Raw genomic sequence first — 20,290 nt, forward strand, 5'->3', positions numbered from 1 at the left:
CATCTGATTCTTGACTATTCCTAGTTTCTTCTTCACTGCTTTTAGTCTTCCTCCGTTCCTGAGAGCATGTTCAATTCTAACCATATTATACTTCCTTATGTCAGCTGTCTTACGCTTGTTGATTAACTTGGAAAGTACTGCCAGTTCTATTCTAGCTGTAGGGTTGGAGACTTTCATACATTGGTGTTTCTTAATCAGATCTTCTTTCGTCTCCTGCAATAGTTTACTGGTATCCTGCCTAACGGAGTTACCACCGACTTCTATTGCCCACTCCTTAATAAGATTGTCGTTCATTGGTTCAACACTAAGGTCCTCCTCCTGAGTTAAAGCCAAATACCTGTTCGGTAGCTTGATCCGGAATTCCTCTATTTTCACACTTACCGCTAACTCAATGATTGACTTCTTGTGTACCACTTTCTTCCGTTCCCTCCTCAAGTCTTGGCTAATTCAAGTTATTACCATCCTATGGTCACTGCAGCGCACTTTGCCGAGCCCGTCCACATCTTGTATGATGCCATGGTTAGCGCAGAGTATAAAGTCGATTTCTAGTCTCACCATTCGGGCTCCTCCACGTCTACTTTCGGTTAACCCGCTTGCGGAAGAAGGTATTCATTATCCCCATATTATTCTGTTCTGCAAACTCTACTAATAACTCTCCTCTGCTATTCCTAGAACCTATGCCATATGCTCCCACTGACTTTTCTCCAGCCTGCTTCTTGCCTACCCTGGCATTGAAGTCGCCCATCAGTATGGTGTATTTTGTTTTGACTTTACCTATCACCGATTCCACGTCTTCATAGAAGCTTTCGACTTCGGTCGTTATGACTGGATGTAGGGGCGTAGACTTGTACGACCTTCAATTTGTACCTTTTGTTAAGTTTCACAACAAGACCTGCCACCCTCTCGTTAATGCTATAGAGTTCATGTATGTTACCAGCTATATCCTTATTAATCAGGAATCCGACTCCTAGTTCTCGTCTCTCCGCTAAGCCCCGGTAGCACAGGACGTGCCCGCTTTTTAGCACTGTATATGCTTCTTTCGTCCTGCTAACTTCACTGAACCCTATTATATCCCATTTACTGCCCTCTACTTCCCCCAATAGCACTGCTAAACTCGCCTCACTAGATAACGTTCTAGCGTTAAATGTTGCCAGGTTCAGATTCCAATGGCGGCCTGTCCGGAACCAGGAATTCTTAGCACCCTCTGCTGCGTCGCAGGTCTGACCGCCGCCGTAGTCAGTTGCTTCGCAGGTGCTGGGAAGTGAAGGCCGGGATGCGCGTATTAAAATCTCATGTTAATATTTGCATCGCACTTACACTCAAATAAAATTATACGACTAACATTGGAATATAAACTCGGCAACGCCTTGGTTTTTTTTACCTCTGAAGATGCCTTCACCACAATATACCTATATGTGCAGTGGTGCATTCTTTACAGGCAAATGTAGAGTGGATTCCATCAGTAATTCAGCACTAAAAGACTGACAAGCTGGCGCGTAACCAAAGCTTTAGTTTTATTCTCTAGATTTAGCGTACTTCACTAGTTTAATTAACATCAAAAGGGACCCAACGTCAGATGGTGAAGAGCGCAGAATGTGAATATGCCGGGCGAATGCGCCCGCGCACTTGGGATACTGCAGGAGAGATGCAGGACAGAATCGCGGAGGAGAGGGCGAGATGGGCCCTTAATTCGGGCACTGTTGGCACGCGTGTACGCCCCCACACACTATGGCACGAATATATACGATTTTTTACGAGCGAGTACTATTTACAGTTCATGCTATGACACTAAAAGCAGACCTCAGTGGACATCAAATCAACATCAGCTGGCCTCAGCTGTGGTGCGGCACTGAGTAGCCAGAAAACGAAGGCGCCTTGTCACTTGTTCTGACAAGGTTCGGGTCCAGCTTTCGTTATTCCCGCCTACAGAACGAATATTTAGCACGAAGCTTAGCACGTTGATTCCTGTAGAATTTCCCATCACGCTTCACTTTTCAGAATGACTTGACAATGGGCTATGTTTGGAGCGGAAATTACATCCACGACTTCGGATTTTTATAAGGGGCAATAAACCGTGTGGCACGACGCCTAAAACATCACTAACATGTGCAGTTGTCGCGGGCACACCGGCTTTACCCTCGTTTCTGCGTGGCACTCTACAACGTGGACGTGGACGCCGAGCCATGTGAGGGATCGGACCTCTCCTTTGCGCGCGTCGCCCAGATCGCCGACGCGGCCCGTGAGTGTCTAATTCGCGATCCTTTTATCAGCTGCACAGTGCTCGCACAGTGCACGGTTATTAAAATGAGAATGCACCAGCATGTATCTCGCACTTTGGGCGTACTGCAGCCGTGTGGAGCCGTGTGGGGCCGGCAAAGTGGTGTGAATGCACTGCGCAGACGCATTGAAGAGAACAATTGTCATCTGCCTTTGTTTTTAGCTGTAAAGTCGGGCACTTCAGTACTTTTCACAGAGGGAACTTTTCGTATGTCACACGTTGATGTGTACTCTCTAGTTGTGTACTGTCTAAATGTGCATTCAATCTGTGCTTGCTTTTACATATTTAAGAGCTCGGCGCAATAACCTTTTAAAATCGGCCAATAAAAATAAACTAAAAATGTGAAGATATCACGAAGTATAAAAGGGGAAAAACAAGTACTTCGCGAATTCCCGTCGACCTTCAGTGGTGCAGTGAACGTGACGACATGGAAGTAGAGTGATCCCGCTGGTTCATTCTGGCCAGTTTTATAGTGCGTGCATGTCGATTTGTGTTTCACTGGGTGACTTGCTGACGAAGACGCACAATCATTGCAGAGTACAAGCACCGCAAGCCGACCAAACATGGTAAGTACTCTCCTATGAAACCCTCCCACTCCTAAGAAAGGAAAAAGGATGTTTCACTATTCGCAGAAAAGAACTTTACTGCTCTCTTGGGTCATGAGGGGCAAACTTTCATTCCGAGACTACTTTCTTTCAGAGCCAAGGGGGAGAGATTCAGGGGGAAGTCTAGATGGTAAGATGCAACATAATGTCGCTTGAACTAACTCTACTATAATTCTTGCTCCCTTCTCTGTTACTTAGACGACTCCTGGCCGAGAACAGCTGTGCAGAACGCGACATCCAGCTGTAAGTACAGGCCGTTGCGGACCGTTGGAGTAGTATCACTAGCGTTTACGGGACACTTGCACCACGACTAACAGCATTTTCTGCTTTCCTTTTAACCCTACGGACCTTCGTTTGTGGTTTTAGAGATGAAACAGCGTCTCACCTTTGCATTTATATTGCTACGGGACAGTTGCAGACAACAGCGGACACCTTTCGGTGTCGCAGCAACGACGACGAACAGCTCTTTCGCGAGAGTATTTAGAAATTGTAGTTACACAAGATACGCTGCGCTGAGCAAGACGAGGTCCCGTTCAAGAAACATATACCCCGTTACACAGGCTCTCACCACGTGTTGCGCCATGTGACTGAAGGGACGTATGAGAGAGCCCCAGTGGCTCCTCCGACGCTACTCTTATCGCCTTCCAGTGACGTCGGCCACATTTCTCGGCTCAAGTCGAGCATTGTCCTTTTAATGTTCACCATTAGTGCCACCGACATGTTGCTTTTGCCGACGGGATAATGCTACGGGACAGTTGCTGGCGACAGCACTCACCTTTCGACGTATCGAAGATGATAGAGAGTTTTAACACGAACGTTACTGCATCTTGCTCAGCGCAACGTATCTCGTGCAAATACAATCTGTAAACGGCTTCGCGCTTGTTTTCTTCTACGTAGCAATACAGACAAAAAATTGCCGCTGATTGCATTGGTGGGTATTCGTCATCCTTAATCTTTCTGTTGCAATGCAGATGCCCTTGTGTGCATCCTGTCGGCCTCAGCGCTGAACGTGGAAACCTTTCCAATGCGGCTCTGTTCCTACGTGGTTTACACGCGCCGAGTGACTCCAGGCGCTCCGCCGCAGCCCTTTGTCCCCCACAATGGTAATAGTCAGCGTGGCCTTCCGGCAGCTAAGCAGTGACACAAAAAGCGCAGAAAGATAGTAGTAAATTGTCGCTTTTTATCTGGCCCAATCAAGTTGGCTATTCGCCCTTGCTAAAAGGTGGTCTCAAAATATTGAAATTATGTGGTGGCGTATTGCAGCCACATTTGAGGTCTCCCCAGAAATTATAAGTCTGCAGCTACATAATAAATAGGCTATGACGTCACTTCTTGGTACAGCTACAGTTAGGTCTGTTACCTTCAAAGTTCGCCACATCCATGGTTCGCCGTACATATTACAGCGCAACTGTACACGACACGGACAAAGAGGAACAGACGTGACGAGCGCTCGTCCTGTCGGTTCCTCTTTCTCTGGGGAGTGTGGTTTAATTGAACTCTTTTTGTAACTATGTACGACGTGTGCCAACTAAACCAGTTCTCACTTCTGCATGGTTCCCACGGATTTGCGCAGTAATTGTCATATGCGAATGCTCGTCGCTATTCACTAAGGTTTACTACGTGCAAGAATCACAATATTGTAATTCAACGTGTAAAGGTAGTTAACTAATAACTGGTTAACTAATAACTAATAATAACTAATGAAGGTAGTTAAAATAACTAGGCAAGGTCATCCTGACAGCGAATTAATTCTTTATTTTTAACGTAAACAGCCGAGTACGCGCTGCAATGTGATTCTTTTCGCCTCGGTGCACTGTGGCATAGAGCCGTGTAATAGCCTTACTTCTTTGTCCTTGATTTCACGCAAAAGTTCGCGTACGGCTCTTAATTTGATAAAAGTGCGAAGATTCGCATAATATAATAGCGTTTGCTTTTACAAGTAGAGAGCACCGACGTAGATTGTTTTAGAAGAAGCTTGTGACTGTTGCTTGTTTCACAAACAGATGACGTTTTTAAACTTTCAAGCTTTGAGGGGCAGTTTATATACGGGTGAAGTTTTTTTTTTCAGCGATTTTTATCGAGGGGGGGGGGGGGGGGGCTATTATACGAGGGCGATTATTACATGGTCCTATGTTATCGGTTTTGTTCTACAGCACAGTTCGCAAACAGCAGTAGATACTTAGACTGAGCAACTTCGTTTGTGCCCGGTTACAATCTCCACAGATCCCAAGTTCTCCAAGTTCGTGCGCCGATGCGTAGAGACAGAGAGCAACGGTCTCGTTGCCGTCACGCCTCCGATGCTGGCTACGCTGTTCACTGACAACTCAACGCTCGTTGTTGACGCCCTCAATGGCGTGATGCGCCGGCTAGCCGACAGCAAGATAGCAGGTCTCGCTGTTTTCGCGACTCCAAGCGCTGACCTTCAAGCACTGGCGAGCATGACGCAGGTGAGTCAGTGTGGAAGACGCGCTCTTAGGGCACCCTCAGCGACGTTAGTGCAACTGGAAATATTAAACGTACAAATATATAGCGGCAATAACTGTCAGTAATAATTTTCGTGGTAGTGGAGGAGGAGGAGGAGGAGGAGGAGGAGGAGGAGGAGGAGGAGGAGAGTCAACTTCGACTTTTACAGCATCTATGCTATGATATATCGCAGGCAAGTTTTATTCCTTACTCTGCCACTCCCAATATAACCCAGACACCCACCCTCGCACAACCCCTGCGACTCCCCATTGTACTCGTTTTGTATTTGCAGCGCACGCCCAGCATTTCCAGAAGCAGTTCGTGCAAAAAAGAACATAGCACACCTTTTGTGCCATCTATGTACGTGGAGGTCGTATAAACGCACAGAACTTGCGAGTTGAATTTCTTACAGCAAGTGGAGCAAATATCTTAGTGCTCCGTCACTATGACTCGGCAGGGCAATCATGGTGAACCAGTGTGACAGGTCCGTCCCCAATTTGACAGATTAAGAAATTTATTAACATTTCATGAATTCTGAAGTGAGAGAAAGCGACGACGAAAAGCTGCCTTTTATGCATGAAGTGACTGCTTAAACAATATGCGAAAGAAAACTTGGCAGGGGCTGAGGAGCAATCGGAAATGAAACTGGTAGTGAAGTTGGCAAACTATGGGTAAAATCTGAACTTTTCTCTTCCTCCACTGATAATTCTCACATGTGGTGTCCCAGCTTACGCGTTCTATACCGGAAAGTTGTAATATGAAAATGTCTGTTACGTGTACTCGTGTCAGTCGTGAATGCAGCAATCTACCTATCAGTTTACAGCCTTTCCGCTCTTTGAAGTATCCAGTCGTTTAGACGAAATACGCTTTGCGCAGGAGGCATTCAAGCTCCTGAAGGACAAGTTCAAGATGGTCGTCGGAGTGCATGTCATGAAATTCGACGCTCCGGTGCTCAAGGAGCTGAGCAAGTGAGTCCCCGACGAGCCTCGTTGCCTAGCTACCGCGCCTTCGCTCAACTGCAAAACACGCCTTCGACTTATTCTTTACTGTTTCTTTATTTCAGGAGTAGCCACTTGCTCGTGCTCTTCACTCACAGCATGCTTCGGGGCTCTAACTGCACCGTCACGGCTCCCAGCTCGTTATCTCTCACGCCGTCGCACTACGAACTCATGGTGAGTGCAGGCCTGCGCAGGAGCACTCGGTCGTTGTGCAGCACACGAGGAAACATTGAAGCCTCACTGTCAAGTTACGCTTACTCGAATATGTTGGCCCAGATAGGACTTCTTTACATAGCACAGGGAAGATTCTCAACTCAAAAATGCTTTCATCTTACCTTTCAAATGGCGGCATTTCTCATATGTGAAGTAATACTCGTCTGATAGCAAAATTCTCTAGTTGCGAGCAAATAAGCAGGCGCCACCACCTTTTTTTCTCTTTATGTTCGATGTGCTCATACATTACCCCCATGATTCCTTACGTTTTTCCAGAAACAAATTCCCACGCTAGAAGGTGGCCGACAACCGTCTACGTGCATCTCTGTAAATTTTGCCGTCATGGGCTTCAAGACGCGTTCCTCGAATGCCTCGCTGGGAGACGGCTGCGTGAACAGAAGGCTGGAGTCGTACGACCATGTTAGTGGCATTTGTTGAGACTTGAAAAAAAATCTTACATTTTCCGCTGTTTGTAAGTGCAGGACTGCATGTTCCAGCAAACGGGCTGTCTCTAACCTACTGCAATTGGAATGATTCATTCCATGAAACCTCTCAGTAGCAAGTGGGGAGTGAGGGGTGGAGACGGGGGGGAGGCATCGCATTTCATTGGGACTGGTGTCGTACTTTATATTTTCTGGCATGCGAAGCGGAAAGTTTTTTTTGTGATCCGTAATTAAGCCCATTATACTAGTACTTGTCGTATATTGGGCAGGCTGTGATAGAAACTCCAAACCATTTCGCACCAGATGTTATGCTGCGCGTCGGCGATTATTGCTACCGCAGCCATTGAGCATGACTTATATGGCTACTCATCGTAGCTTATGTGGCAGAATTGCTTATTAAATGTACACAAATTGCATTACTACTTGCCAGACACTACAAGTAATTGCAGCACCACTGTATTAAGCTTGTAATGAGCTTAATTTATGCAGATGTTTGTTTATTTTCGTTCGTGGAACATAAGCTAGTCACAAGATACCGTTGCAACGAAACTGCAAGTGTACATTGAATTAGGCGTCTTACATTTTCTTAGCTTCAACAACAATGTATTACTACTTACTACGTCAGCAATGCCACGACATGCATTCTGCAGTTGTGCAGTCACTGCTTCATAGTAACTCAGAACATTACTATGAGTCTTTGCCTGACATGTGTAATTCATTAAAAATAAAATAGGCATCCACCTGAAAAAACACGAACATACGTAGGAAGCCCGTACTGGGATATCTGAGACAAAACTTCGCAATTATAGAAAAATTAATCCTGGTTGTGGTATGAAACCAGTGTCACTAGTCTTCCGAAATCGTCCTTCTAATAACTGAATCAATCTAGCAATCGCACCGTAAAGGCATCACTGCCTGGTCCCATTTCGTGACCAGGACAAATTATTTTTCAAATATGTTGTTGTTGTTGTTGTTGTTGTTGTTGTTGTTTCTTATTTCCTAAGGAACCAGTATGTGTTTACTTCGTAGCGTCGTGCTATCTTCAAGTCGTTCTCCAGGTTGCGTGTTTCTGCAGAAATGCAATTCCTTGTACAACATGTAACTTCAAAGATCAGTTTAAGGACAACAGCATATTTACGGCCGCATCCTATCCAGACATGCTGGGCCGCCGGCGACTTGTGGCAGGCGACGTCGCTGCTTGTGCACCGCCACAACAGCAGCTGGGTGCAGACGTTCGAAACTGAGCGCTCGGTGGGCTCCGCGGTGCGGCCCTTCCTGGAGGCGTACCCGCAGGGATGCGCCGCGGCCGTGTACGCAGACTTCGAGGACGCCTCGGGGACTTGCCGGCCACGCTACTCGCGACTGCGGGCGCTGTCCGCACTGATGGCCGCCAAGGCCGCCGATACCTCGCCGGCCGCCAATTCCCTGCCGACCGAAGCGGAGTCCGGTACGTTGACCCTTTCAACGACGATTTCGACGGAGTTATATTTTGGGCATGTCCGGATACTGTGTTACTATGTAAAAATTGGGGAGAAAAGGGGAGGGCCAACAGCAGGCCAATAGCCTGCTGTTGGCCTGCTGTTGACAACTTGCTGGGACGACCTTTACCATGTAGGTTTGTTACACATTATCCTGCTTGGTGCTGCATAATAAAAATGAAAACAGAGAAAAAGCACACATAGATGGCGCTTGTCTGTCTGTGCGTTTTCTCTGTTTTCATGTAGAACATAGAAACTAACTTTCCCAAGAACAATTTTTAATGGACTTAGTACGTGGGAGCTCTTCACGTCGTAGGAATGGAGTGGGAAGCGCTAGATGAGCGATGTATGTTTGTATACCATGCAAACTTCGTTTATGTATGCCCGGGCGCCACCGTCGGGTCTTTTATGCACTGTGTGATACCACAGTGTTAACAACCACATGGAACGCACTTCACCCTGATTAGAGAGCGAGCTAGCATCGGACGGCAGGAAATAAAATTCTTTGTACCCATGTATGGTGGCGCCTAAAATACGTTGGAAATAGAACACGTCTATTTGTGGCGTTTCTTCGATTATTAATACGTTCAAGGCAGGTTGACTCTCTTGACGTTCTAGTTACAGGTTCGCTGCCGACAGCTCCACCTGAGGACATGATCTCTGCTCACATCACCAAGCGAAGTAAGGCCAGTTTCAACTAACTACAGCGTCGTGTGAAGGCTGCTTCTTAACGAATAACTGCAAGAAGTCAACTTCATAATATGTGATGTTAAATAATTTTATTTTGATGTTGCCATACTTCCCAAAGGCACTAACTGTTCCATATATACGAACAAGCCGAGTAAGTAGATGCTAGACAAAGCAACTCTTACCGATAGAGTACTCATAATGGGGAATCATGGCACATGGAAAGATTGGCGCATACAAGATTGAGATTCTAAATGAAATGGTACTGCATTTTAGGTTGATTAAAGCGTCATAGTTTCCTTACATAACATTTCTTATTGAACCTTTTATTTGTTGCTGAATATTTCACACATTCATGTCACTGCGACGCAGACAAGATGGTCTGCTTCGTGACACCGTCTTCACACATCATGACCGACCTACCCGCCGACTCGTGCGACTACCTGGTTCTCTCGACGCAGAACTTCACCGCTGTCGAGAATGTCACCGCTCTCTTCAGTAAGCACCATCCGCTACCGACGATGAACCAAGGTCATCTCTGGCCGTCCACGCAATGGCATTTTCATGTGCTTAGACACTCGAAGGCAAAACATCTATGTATCATAACAATTGCAAATTTTAGCAATCTGTGCCCCACAGCGAATAGCCTCCTCTTGTTAGTATTTGACATCTATTCGGCCGTTTGAATTTCAACAACAAATAAACATTAGCGAAACTTTACGCTTGAAATCATTGTTAAATTTTACAGGGACGTGGTAAAAACACTGCATGCACCAAACAGTGTAGAACAGGCGCTTTTATTTCGTAATGACTTTTTCTTAATCCTCGTCTTATTGAGCCGTTTCGTATCTTTTGAAGAAGCAACAAGCGTTTGCTAAGGTTACACGGATCATCGGGCAAGCGCTTCCAATGCCTTGCATTGCCATTGGCATCGTTGAATAACTGAGCTTGCGCATGTGCAGGTCGGTGGAAGGAGCTCATGACGCCGCTGTCGCACAAGACCCGTCTGGCGCTCGGGATGAACGCACGCACTCTGGTGTCACTCTACAAGGGCGACTACGCAGCCGGCGTGCTGCTTGTCGAGTCCGTTCCTTCGTGGTTGAAGCCCAACGGTGGCAGTGCCCTGGCTCTGCTCGCTGGATCGCTCGCCTCGCAAGACGAGCTGCTGCTCTTCCGCATTCTCAAGGTGCATTCTCATACGAATAACAGCTATACTGTGGGGCACACAGCCCTTAATGCAACATACGCTATAGCTAGCTTACGCCAAAGCTTTGCACAGTTGACACAAGCGCCAGAAAGCGCAGCCTAGCGGGCAGCGGAAGCAAAATGACAGGAATGTGATGAGCATTTGCGGTGACACCTGTGACCTACTTCGAGAAGAGAGTAGAATGGTCGAGATAGGAAAATGACAAGGCATGCTCATGCTCCGAATAACTCTGCATGCTTGCGGTCACAGTATTTGTGGTCGAGATTAGAAACACCAATGTCAACGAGCTTCAGCTCGGTGCATAACAGAGGGATGAAAAAGCAAGCGTCGTTATCATTTTTAATGTTGTTTCATTTTCTTCGCATCCCTGGCTGCCGCTTTCGGTGATGCTAAAGCGATAAATGAAAATTCCGCAGCAACCTCTGGCCGGTGCAATGTGCGTATAGCGATTCTGGAGTAATTAAGCTGGCTGTGCGACATGGGCTGATAGTTGCCACCTTCACCTTTATTGGTGCTTAGCGGTATCTTTGCACATGCGTCATTAATCACTTACACTGACTACATACAGGTCAGGTGCGCAGCCCTTAGGAATACGTTATAATGACTAATTTGACACGTAACCGCACATAGTTAACACTTCTCAGCAAGAGTGCTGGACATCCATTGGGGTCTGTATACATCGCTGCGATCCTATGTTCTCAAAGTGTTACTACAGACGACAAGTGAGTCAAGGGCCCATGGTAGCTCCCGTTTTGCGTACGCGAGGGAGCAGAAAACAGAATATTCGCCTGTCAGAAAATATTTAAAGGAACAAGTCCGTCCTATAGGTGGCCAAACCACATTAAAATGTGGTCTGGCGCACATTCAAGCTTTGTAACGAGCTAATATCCCTGATTATGGACAGCATAGTAAACATACATGTACTGACCTCTGCTGTAAGAGACCGTTGCTGGTTTGAGCCCGGCTGATTGTGTGATGGACAGATTCTGATTGCGTGCTACGTATTTAACAGCAAAAATGAGTGTCAAAGAACGTTGGGTTACGACAGTGGCCGTTTTAGTTGCTCCATGCCGTTTTTTCTGTTCATAAAAATAGGCGTGGACACAAGCCGCGCCTCACTGGTTAGCTGCACAAGCAGTAGGAGGGACATAGCAGTCATGGTAACAGTTCAGTTAAGATAAATGTAAATGTTGCAACTTTCAAGAACACTGCGCACACAACTGGTAGCGACGCAGTATACGCATTTGCAAAAGTGGCAATGTCTTCGTTGTACTTTCACGCGTACTAAGGTAGCTTCTTTCTTTACCTTTCAGCAACGTATACAGACTGCTTTATTTTCAGAAGGTAAACAACGCAGTGTCGATAGTTTCGCACAGTTCATGTAAGTTCGCATAATACAAACTCTCCGTATAAAATTCTTTTGCTGAAGTAGCATTTTCTCGGCTCATGCATCGCATCACTGACGTTCATACTGACGAGGAACAGCTATGAGACAAAGGAAATGTATCCTTGAACAGTTGCCGTATCCGCTTCGTAGTTGCTGTCATTTTCTCTAGTGCGAGTTCTACTTAGCTCGCGTACGAATTTGTAGTAGCAGCAGATAGGGGTAGTCGTAAATGTTGTGGTTGTGTTAGTAGCTAATCGATATATGGCAGCTGCTGCTGCTGTACGCATGTTCCTTCTGGTCTTGATGCGCAGGATTTGCGATCAGCACTCGACCAGGCCGGAAATCCGGCACCTGAAGTCATCTTGGCCGCGTCCTCCGACAGCGAACTCTTCCACAAGGAACTTATCGAGTGAGCTGGCGCTCCAAAGCAACTCCGAGCTTTACTTTGCCATGGCTGCAGGCGAATTAGTGATTAAGAAAAGTTTTAGTGGTAGGTGCTGTGCACACATTCTCCTGAAAAGAACGGAAGTGCAACAAGAGCATCTAGCACGGTCAAGACTAAAGTGTTGCAAAGTGCTTAAAATAAGTAGTGCCACAAGGAAACACTCGCTGCCTTCATTTGTTGTAATGTTTTCGGTAACTCCGGTAATTGCGTAGCCCTTGTCAGATTTGCTACGTTGAAAAGAACTTTTTTTTATTTTGTGGTGTAACATGCAGCAAGGCTAAGTACTGGGCTAGCTGGTGCATGGTAACCTGAGATGAAAGTGTGTGTCCAACATCATCCTGCGTACTCCTTCTTTGAAGTGTATGCATTTCTTTCGCTGTTTTTCATCTTAGGTGTAACTTCTGCAGCAGCAGAAGTTGGTCACTAAACGTGAATTATTTATGGATATCTGTAGACACGTGCCGAGAAGAAATTTGTGATTAAGGCCGTGGCTACTTGTGAAACGTATTGGCCTCCCAAGTACACCTTGCAAGCGATTTGGTCAGCGGCTGCGCCATGAGAAAATTTGCCTGGAATAGCTCGTAAACAGCTATATGGGATGAAGTCCCAAAAGCTAAAATGGATACGTCGGCTATCTCAAGATAGCTTGAGGAACAGATTGAAAAATATCGGCGCATCATTTTTAAAGCAGTAACCTTTGTATGGAGGTTACTATTTTCATTAAACACGGTTTCTTTGGATAAGTTCTTTAAACAAAGGTACTCGTATTAAGGAATCTAATTCCCTCGGTATCACAAGGCTCCCGTGCGGCCTCTTCACATCTGACGTTCCCACGTGACACCTTCCATGTGTAGAACTAAAGCACAGTTTCAGCCTTTCAGCATTACTGGTAACCATGGTAACCATCGTAACCGTGTCTGTTGCTACGGGTTTGGCTTTTCAGGCTGTCTGACGTGTTCGTTCTCGTGGACCATCACATCCCTCGAGAGGCCGGCTCTTCCTCCTGTAAGGTGTCCTTCCCCTCAGTTTCACCGAGGACGTCGTCGCTGGTGAGCGGTGTTACAGGCACTTCTCACTGTCTGAATACATATATTTCAGTTGGTTCTTCAACATGATCCTCAACAGTTTAACAAACTCACGGTTGGGGTGACATCGCTAAAACGTGAGATTATCGTCATTGCTTAGCCCTGAGATTTCCTGAATATCGAAATACATTTGTTGATGAGAAGATACGGCTTCGTTATCAGTAATAAGTTATGCCATTGGCTTAGAGCCAGAGCAGCGCAGTCATTCAGAAAACTCAAAATTAAAGTATCTGGAAAGAATATATTCTAATTTAGGAAACTGGAGGGCTGCTCTACACTACACAATTTAAGCAAAGCGTCCATCCGTGCGCCTACACTTTGCCCCGCTTTTCTCGGTTTTGTTGTTCTAGATGAATGAGTCATCAATGTAATCTAGGTCTTTATATATAGTGTTTTTGTGACGCTACTATCTGCATCCAAATACTTGCAAATAGCCGAGCCGCGACCGCCAAAAGTGGCACGTGCTTTCGTCGAAACGGTTCAGGAAGGCGTTCAGAAGTGATCGCACTTAGACCAGGATTATTTCTAAGTTACTTTAAGTAAAGTAGCGTGCAGAGTGGTACAGTAGAAGTGAAAGCACACTCTACAATATTCAAGAGCCAATTTTATTCTTACTATCGAGTGTAGGTTAAGCAAAAACATTTAGTACTATATTGAAGGAACTCGTACTTGGCGAATAGTCGTTGGTATACAACTGGGTAGCCGCTGTCATAGAGAATTGGCTATGGGCCGCTACATTTTTGCTACAGGGCACTGGCTATCTTCATTATTCCAAGACTTACAGACGTGGCCTTTGTGCGTCCCTTCTCGCAGACGTCGCCCATGCTGATCGCCAAGGATCTGATGCATAGAGGCACGGAGAACAAGACGTACTGTATTAGCATCAACCTAGCCGTACTCAAGTTCGGAACCAGCGCCGACAACCTCGCCGACGGCAGCCACTGTGACTCAGAGGACGAGGTCGCCTATTCCGAGGTTAGCCGGCGGCTCTTCGTGCACGCACGTCAAGCCGCACTTAAATGGGACTCATAGATTCCACAGTGTGACGTTCCTTAAAGCTCTCGTAGCCGTCGATAGCGTCTCATCCTTGTGTATACCAGGACAGCTATTTTTTTTCATGAATCGACTGAAAAATATTCAAGGAAAACAGAATTGTACGTGTGCTGACACTCGCACCACTAATTACTTTGTTTAATGTGAGTTTCAACGTCCCGAAGCTGCGCGGTGGACCTTGAGGGACGTCGTGTGGTGGGCCTGATCAATTCTTACATGCAACCAAAATACGGTGCACTAGGGCTTTTTGCATTGTGTTCCCATTGGAAATCCGTCGTCGCGGCTGGGAATCGAAGCCTCGACCTCGGGCTGTGCACCAGAACGCATTCACTGAGCTGCCGCGGCGAGTGCCATTTTCTACACGTAGTTTTCCACGCACACGGTAATCGTGAGACAAGTGAAAAATGTTTCTCGCGATCATTTGAGCTCCTCTTTTTATTTCTTTTGCTTCTTCTATGTGTAGGTGTGCCAGAGAAACAACGCGATTCCCGTGTACGATATGAACTGGATGACTGCGTCCCTTAGGGACAGCAAGAAGATCTACACCTTCGAGAAGGCCGAGATGTTGCTCTCAAAGGTAAGCAACAAAGGATGCAAGGATGCAAGCATGCACTGCATACATGCTTGTCATCCCTAGCACTCGATAAATTGTTGTGGTTATCGTCGTCCTCGGCGGAAACGACGACCTTGACACACCATCTAAGCGGCGACATTCCTGCTTTACTGGTGGTGATCCTTTGAATTGGATGGGAGGAGGGGGAGGGGGCAGGGGGAGGGGGGAGAGGGGAGGCTTCATCGCAGAGAGACAGTGAAAGCAGGAGTCAAAACAATATGCATTGAAATTCCGCACTAAGTTTCGACATAATCACAGCACCTAACATGTGCCGAAGCTCTAAGGATTTTTTTTTCGTTACCCATAAACAAAGACCTTCCAACGTTGGAAGATCTTCCACATTCGGTATTTGTGCGTTTTCGATAATTGGTCAGTACAGAAAAGTTTTAAGTGGAAAGTTTGGCACAAACAAGCCTAAACACTAACCTTACTTTACCTTTCACGTGGAAGATTGTGCGATCTGGTTAATTACGTTGGATGAATTTGAATATTGAGACGAAGATGCGCGACAAACAACACAAGATGCACGAAGCACTCCGCGTGTTTCTTCCTCTTATTATGGCTAACTGTCGTGAATAAATGTTAGGCTTCCAACTAGGTACATAAAAGAGGGAAATGCAGAACTGTAAACTCACATTTCGGTTATGTGAACTTCTCTTCTTCTCTACAAAATATGCTTACCAAGGAGAGAACAGACTTCAATTACGAAAGTCAGCGAGTCGTCCCAGGTGGTCGGCGTCCCTAGTCCAGGATGTCGTGGCCCTGAGCCAAAAGTTTAGCCTTGTTCACCAGATGATGCTGGTATTCATGGCTCGAGCTTTTGATCTCCGAGGAGGTGGAGCCTCGTGACAGTTGCAAACTGTAGACATCGAGCTCCACCTTTTTTCCGTTCCACTTTTTCACGCGGACGTAACTCGATGAAGCACGTGTTCCTTGAAAAGCACGCAGCATCAATGTTTCTGATTGTCACTGACCGAATTGATTGTTTCGAAGTCATCTCTATAGTGAATTTCCTGGCTGCAACAGTAATGATGAAAAATGACGCCCGCACTCACCTTGCTATGCTATCTTGTGTTATTTTGCAGGTCCTCTTTCTGAAGGCATGGTTCCCAAGTCTCTGCGTGGCAGCCTTCCACGCCGAGCTAGACGCCGTCGACAGGGAGGCGTGCCCGCAGTCCGAACAGTACGCAAGACTGCTCAGCGTTCGCAGGGGACTCGGTGAGTCCATCTCGCAGCTCCATCTAAGTCACAAAGTCCTAGACATATCGTGTCTGGAGCATATACATAGGCGTTCTCATTTTCGTTTTCTATGGCTGTTAATGAAAGCGCAGCAGTGTCTGACAGCAACCACCATGTTCAAATTTGACGCATTTTACATCATCAGAAATCACTGCTTTTATTGACCAATGAAGACACTCGCAATTGTGAAACTAAGAATACATGTAAAAGCCCGATGACTTCACCGGGACATTTTGTTTTTTCTGTTATGGTTCCGTCAGCTAATGGGGAAACATGTCGTTCGACTGCGACAGCACCTAAACGCGGTGATGTGGTCGGGGCGGGAAGTTGTAATCTAAGCAGCGATTGATGCAACATGGGTTCATCATCAGATATCGTACTAGTTTCGCTTCCGATTGGCATGTTTTACTCATTGTTTTTTTACAGTTTCTTAGCGGCTGAGCAATTCGCGTGAAAAGCTAGCCACCCATAATAAAAATAAACCTCTCGCCTTCTTTCAGACTCCTCCGTCCATGGAGAAAGTCATTGGAGAAACGCCGCAGGTCAGTCGCAAAACCAGGGATGCGTCAGGAAAAAAATGTCACACTTTCGGCAAACACATGTTTTCGCACTCACATATTCACATGTCCTTCCTACTTTTTCAGACGGTGCCTGACAAACATCCTGACATGGAGTCTGTTTCTCGGTTCTTCAGAGAAATCGGCGCCCGCCCTTTTATGTTACACTAATCTAATATTACACTTGGCCCCCGGTGTCGTAGTTCCGTGCCGTCATTTTTGTTTTCTTCTACACGTATCGCAAAGCGCCTGTCCAGAGCTGAAAGATGTTTCAAATTATGATTACAGGCAGCGCAAGCTTGGCATGGGCACAAGAGAAAACACGAGCTCTCCTGTGTTTTCTCCTGTGTCCATGTCAAGTTCGCACTGCCTGTAACCATGGAATCAACCAACTAGCCTGATGACATTGCTTGTTCGTCTAATCCATCATAAAGTGGGTTGATAAAGTACAATACCGATTCCACACGAGTTTTGATCGTACGTGACCGAATGAGGATAGGAGTTTGTGTGCTACACGGCCATTTTTCATTCGACTTCGGTACTACTCGACTCAGTCACGCATTATAACTCGCGATTGATATTTCCAGGAATATCTTGGAAGTTGCCGTGACCGAACTAAGATTGTCTCCCAAGAACCTCAGATCTTTACAGCAAAACATATCTTGCGTTCGTAGTCAACAATTCATACTGCATTTTATATTGCCAAAATAAACTTGTGGGTTGCCTTTGGAATCACAGAAATTTTTATAAACAGCTTCTTGCTTCGGACGCACGTATCAACGCGTTGTGAGCGAGTGTGAACCATGTGAACAGGCGACCTTGCATTCAGCTTAGCTTTAAAGGCTACATCGAGAGTTCTTTTAAGGGAATTCGTTGATGTTAAGACGGCGACAGAGTTTTCTGTACATGATGGCAGTATTAAAACTTTTCCAGTGCATTGAGTAATCTAGCCGACCACCGGAAACAGACTATTTCGCAGCCTTTTTTAAGCTTAGGCTGCGCTGACCATGGCGAAAGCACCGTTGAGTCGCAACCTCCACGAATACGCATCTGAACTTTCCACAGAGCTGACGAGTTTGATTTTTCTTCACCGTAGCTGACTTCTTTTACTTCAACGTGCATTCACACTTAACCTGCTAACCTACATGAACATGCATGCTTGTGGCTACGTGCCCAAACCTTTAGCGCGTTCGTGTGATTAAATGCCTGGCTGTTGCAGGAAGCCGCCACATCTCCACTCCAATTCATGCAACGAAGAACGACGTGAAGCTGAGTCTAAAAAACTTTATTCGAAACACTGAGAAAGCGAATGGATCGCCGCCTTTTAGCGGCTTTCTTCATTTACCCTTTGAATTCGACGAAGACGCGCAAAGGGGACTTCGTGGCAGTGACACACTGACACGTCGTTGCTAGACTTTGTCACATCTCTTGCAAAGGAGCGCAGATAATTATAATTATTATTATTATATTATATTATTATTATTATTATTATTATTATATTATTATTATTATTATATTAGAGCGCGGGTGAGAGAAAGAAAAGTAGAAGTGAGAAGAATGCTTTAACAAATTCTGATATAAAATAGTTCAAAATCAAATCAAAATAAAAGAATCAATTTTGGAAGCTTAATAAGGTAGTTGTTCTGTGTGTCTAATGAAGTAGTGAATCGCATTAAAGGCGTCCCGGTGGTTAAATCCCAGCGGCGACTCCTCCTGGGAGAGAATGGCTGGCGAAGTCGGAGAACCCACGTTTGCGAACTGAAACTTCTGAAAGCTTTCTCTCTCCTAAAGATCTGCGGCAGGGTAGATAAGAAGGTGCTAAATAGAGAAACATAGTTCCAGCGCACAATTGAACAAGAACGAGGAGAGAAAGACAACACGAACGCCGGACTTCAACGCAGTTGAAGTCCGGCGTTCGTGTTGTCTTTCTCTCCTCGTCCTTGTTCAATTGTGCGCTGGAACTATGTTTCAGAATGCTAATCATAACCAACTAGCCCAGCTGTCCATACTTAGTGCTAAATAGAGTCGGGTACATTGCAAAAATAATACCGAGTGGGCAAAGCCACTCCAGGCCTGTATAAATAAACGTTTAGCTGTGAAATACGGCAGCGCAGTTTTGTCAAAGAAACTATAAATTGTCTTGAGGGACAGCAATTATTATTCCATAGGAAACACAGTTGATAGAGGTTGGGCGACAATGTAAGGGTGGATTCTGTGGAATTTGAGATATGAAGAAATTTATGTACTTAGCCGCAGTTACATAAGCCAAAGTCGGCGGAACAGAGATAACATGGCCATCGAGGGATAGATGCTCACGTGAGTGAATAATCTGCCATTTCATTCAAGCACGGTCACCCAGTAAACAAAGCAAGTGAACTTGTACGAACGTTTGGCAGAACCACTGAACAAAAATGCTTGTAGAATTTCACTTTTTATAGCTTCTGTCTTTTTCCTTTTTTAGTAGGTCTCGTTCGCACCATCCGCTAATACTGTCCTCAAAAAAATGTCTGAAGCACATTCCGCTAGACGTTGGACCTGACAGCTTTGAGCTCCTTTGCACTTGGAGCCTCGGCAGCGGAACTCAGTCGCAGAGATGTCCGCTCCGCCGCCTAGGCCTTCCTTGCCCATTAGAACCCATTGTCCCTTTACATATGTGCGTGCTTCTGTGTATTTTTAGCACTATTACGATAATATCCCTCCATAGAATTTCTTTGCGTTGTTGTTTTTTTTCGCACGTTACCAAGAAATTTAGCCAGCCTTGTACAGCTTTCTTTTCATCAATACTAGAGTTATAGTACATCCGGGACTCACAAGATGAGATGGCACAAAAATAACAAAAATATCAATTGCGACCTGTCAATGACAAGTGGACAGTGGTACTGCAGCCGAAGTACCCGTACAGGACGTTCACACTACATGTTAAACGCTTTGTGGTCCGTAATACCGATTGTTTGCCACACATGCGCAGCAGGCCCTGCAGGGGCTGGCCGCTTTGTGGTGCAGACGTCGAGACCTATTAAAGAATGGTGCACGTCGAACACCAAGCCCGTCCACTGTAACTCCTAAGGCTCGAGGCCACATGATTATTTAATTTATTATTATTTTTGACTTTCTTCTATTGTTCATATATATTTTAATAAAGCCGTTAAATCACTCACTCAATTCCTGTCATCATTTTCGGTCATCCATCCGATTCTCGGACAGTCCCACATAGCGGGTATGAGTCGTGGCTTTCAAGACCAACTACTCGCCTACAATAACTCTACTGATGCCCACGAGGTCCGTTTACTGCATGTGGTATGCGCATGTCAAGGAGTAGGAAATGCCATCGTTGCCATGCATAGTGGTTATAAAGTTTAATAATTTTCCCGTAGTTTTTTAGAACCCAAAAGAAAATACTTTTAAACCCCTAGAGTGGGTAGGCTCAACCTTTTCAGTTTTCTTACATCACAAGATAGGGTTGGCAAGAGAAAAAGCAGCCAAACGACTCCTTGAAAAGCCTCACCAAACCTAAAAGAAAGGAAAGAAAAATTCGCCGA

The 20,290-nt window shown here is 45.7% G+C and overlaps 1 protein-coding gene across 2 annotated transcripts in view; it reads left to right on the plus strand.

The window, feature by feature from the left end:
* LOC135915283 (uncharacterized) overlaps positions 1-16,953 on the plus strand; it is a 54,539-nt gene extending 37,586 nt beyond the window's left edge. The window contains exons 40-59 of one of the 2 annotated variants that reach the window (XM_065448307.2): positions 2,113-2,239; positions 2,815-2,844; positions 2,978-3,013; positions 3,082-3,126; positions 3,855-3,986; positions 5,107-5,330; positions 6,223-6,314; positions 6,410-6,518; positions 6,834-6,977; positions 8,156-8,447; positions 9,097-9,159; positions 9,538-9,663; positions 10,128-10,351; positions 12,071-12,168; positions 13,148-13,253; positions 14,103-14,264; positions 14,806-14,919; positions 16,041-16,173; positions 16,695-16,736; positions 16,839-16,953. In XM_065448307.2, coding sequence (XP_065304379.2) covers positions 2,113-2,239; positions 2,815-2,844; positions 2,978-3,013; positions 3,082-3,126; positions 3,855-3,986; positions 5,107-5,330; positions 6,223-6,314; positions 6,410-6,518; positions 6,834-6,977; positions 8,156-8,447; positions 9,097-9,159; positions 9,538-9,663; positions 10,128-10,351; positions 12,071-12,168; positions 13,148-13,253; positions 14,103-14,264; positions 14,806-14,919; positions 16,041-16,173; positions 16,695-16,736; positions 16,839-16,849 — 2,310 coding nt within the window. In that variant the 3' untranslated portion in view covers positions 16,850-16,953. The remainder of the gene's footprint in view (positions 1-2,112; positions 2,240-2,814; positions 2,845-2,977; positions 3,014-3,081; positions 3,127-3,854; positions 3,987-5,106; positions 5,331-6,222; positions 6,315-6,409; positions 6,519-6,833; positions 6,978-8,155; positions 8,448-9,096; positions 9,160-9,537; positions 9,664-10,127; positions 10,352-12,070; positions 12,169-13,147; positions 13,254-14,102; positions 14,265-14,805; positions 14,920-16,040; positions 16,174-16,694; positions 16,737-16,838) is intronic. The other variant, XM_065448308.2, reaches the window with a different exon arrangement.
* The last annotated feature ends 3,337 nt before the right edge of the window (positions 16,954-20,290 follow it).

This window comes from Dermacentor albipictus, chromosome 5 (genome assembly GCF_038994185.2).
Source record: "Dermacentor albipictus isolate Rhodes 1998 colony chromosome 5, USDA_Dalb.pri_finalv2, whole genome shotgun sequence".
In the NCBI taxonomy this organism is placed as follows: Eukaryota; Metazoa; Arthropoda; class Arachnida; order Ixodida; family Ixodidae; genus Dermacentor; species Dermacentor albipictus.